This window comes from Culicoides brevitarsis, chromosome 2, assembly GCF_036172545.1.
Source record: "Culicoides brevitarsis isolate CSIRO-B50_1 chromosome 2, AGI_CSIRO_Cbre_v1, whole genome shotgun sequence".
NCBI lineage: Eukaryota > Metazoa > Arthropoda > Insecta > Diptera > Ceratopogonidae > Culicoides > Culicoides brevitarsis.
Genome location: NC_087086.1, coordinates 36,040,818 through 36,042,510, shown reverse-complemented (window position 1 = coordinate 36,042,510; position 1,693 = coordinate 36,040,818). Strand labels below are relative to the sequence as shown.

Sequence of the window (1,693 nt, the reverse complement as noted above, 5' to 3'; positions counted from 1 at the left end):
AGTGCTCGAATTTCGGTTCAAATTGTGACTTTGCTTGACTTCTTGAGCACATCTCTCTAAAGCTTTCGACTCAAAGAGCTCAGGAATTGCACAACAAGCCTAAAAATTAAATTTTTAATGATTTTTATTAAAATTTTAGTGAAAAAAAATACTCACCTGATCCGGAATTGGCGGATGAATCGTGCAATTCAAGTCCGTTGAGGCACCTGAAGCTCTTAAAATTGTAAAAATTAAAAATAATTCAATGAGTTTGCTCATGTTACGTCAAATTCGGATTGAAAATTGAAGTGAAAACAAACAAAGTGCGTTCTGAAAACCAGCAATTTATTTAGTAGAGCGGAAAATCGTTTTTGGATACATTTTTTTGTCCTTTCAGGGAGACTTGCTCGTGCCAAAAATAAATTTAAAAGTTTAAAAATGGAATCACTTCCAATAGTTTCGGTGTGTTGTCGATCGAGTCACAAGTGTTGAAGAATTTCATCCATTTTTGACAATTTTTTGCTAAAAAAAAATTTTTTTAAATTTATTTTTTCTTTAAAAAAAAAAATTTTTTTTACATTTTAGCCACATATCGCCATGACAATTCCGAAACCCGTAAGTGTAAATGCAAGAAGTGAAGCTCAAAAACGGCAAAAAACATCTTTCTGGATCGATGTTGTAAGGAGGTTGCGTGAACGAGGTCAAATCAGTGGCAAAAGCTTTCGATTTACATTCTTCAATAACCGGTGAGATGATTCGAAGCCATTTCCAATGCACTAAAAATTTAAAAATTATTTTTTTAGGTAAAATTTGAAGTGAAAATGAGACAAAAATTAAATTTACCGTAATTATCGATCATGAAATCCAAATAATTTTCTTCAGAAATGCTTGAATTAAATTTTTGATGATTTTTAAAGGCGCAAGTGTAAACAAACTAAGGAGAAAAATCATGAATTTTTGAGGAAAAGATGCAATTTGGGAGTTACTTACACAATTGCTTCGCAAAGGAGGTCCATAAACGTAAGCTCCGTCACTCATGCAACGAACTGAGGTCTCATCATGTTGTAAAAATGGGTAATTGCAACATCCGAGCTGTTAAAATTGATTAAAGGACGAAATTTTGTATTAAAAATATGTTTGAATTAGCAAATAAGCGATTTTCAAATTTTTAACGGTAATTTTTTGAATTGACATTTATAATTTTTTTTGAAAGTTTTCATCAAATTAAGTCAAAAATTTTATAATTATAATATTTTTTTTAAAAATAAAAAAAAAATTAACGCCAAAAATTAAAATAAAAAAATATAAATTAATTAAAAAATAAATTTAATTTATTTAAAAAATTAAAATTAAAAATATTAAAATTAAAAAATTAAATTAAAAATTTAATTTAATTTAAAAAAAAATTAAATTAATTAAAAAATTAATTTTTTTAAAAATTTTTTAATTTATTTAATTATTTATTTTTTTATAATTTAATTAATTTTTAATTATTTTTTTTATTTTAATTCTTAAATATTTATTTTTTTCAACAATTGCAATAAAAATCAATATTAAGTTAAAATTTAATTAAAACTTACAATACTTCTGTGTGTTCCCGGAAATTTATTACAATTTACAGGTCCATCTTCTTTACTTTCAGAACTTTTTTTGCCTTGAACTTGATTAAAAACACAAAAAACTACCAAAAAATGAACTTTAAGCAACATTCTTG

At 25.4% G+C, this 1,693-nt stretch overlaps 1 protein-coding gene across 1 annotated transcript; it reads right to left on the bottom strand.

Annotated features, from left to right (window-relative positions):
* Nucleotides 1-342: 342 nt before the first annotated feature.
* Nucleotides 343-1,693, bottom strand: LOC134832251 (general odorant-binding protein 68-like). The gene is made up of 5 exons (XM_063846229.1): nt 1,560-1,693; nt 970-1,071; nt 823-913; nt 558-755; nt 343-501 (listed from the first exon to the last, which is right to left on the bottom strand). Exons 1-5 carry the CDS (start codon nt 1,686-1,688, stop codon nt 404-406), a joined length of 618 nt encoding a protein of 205 aa, XP_063702299.1. The 5' UTR covers nt 1,689-1,693; the 3' UTR covers nt 343-403.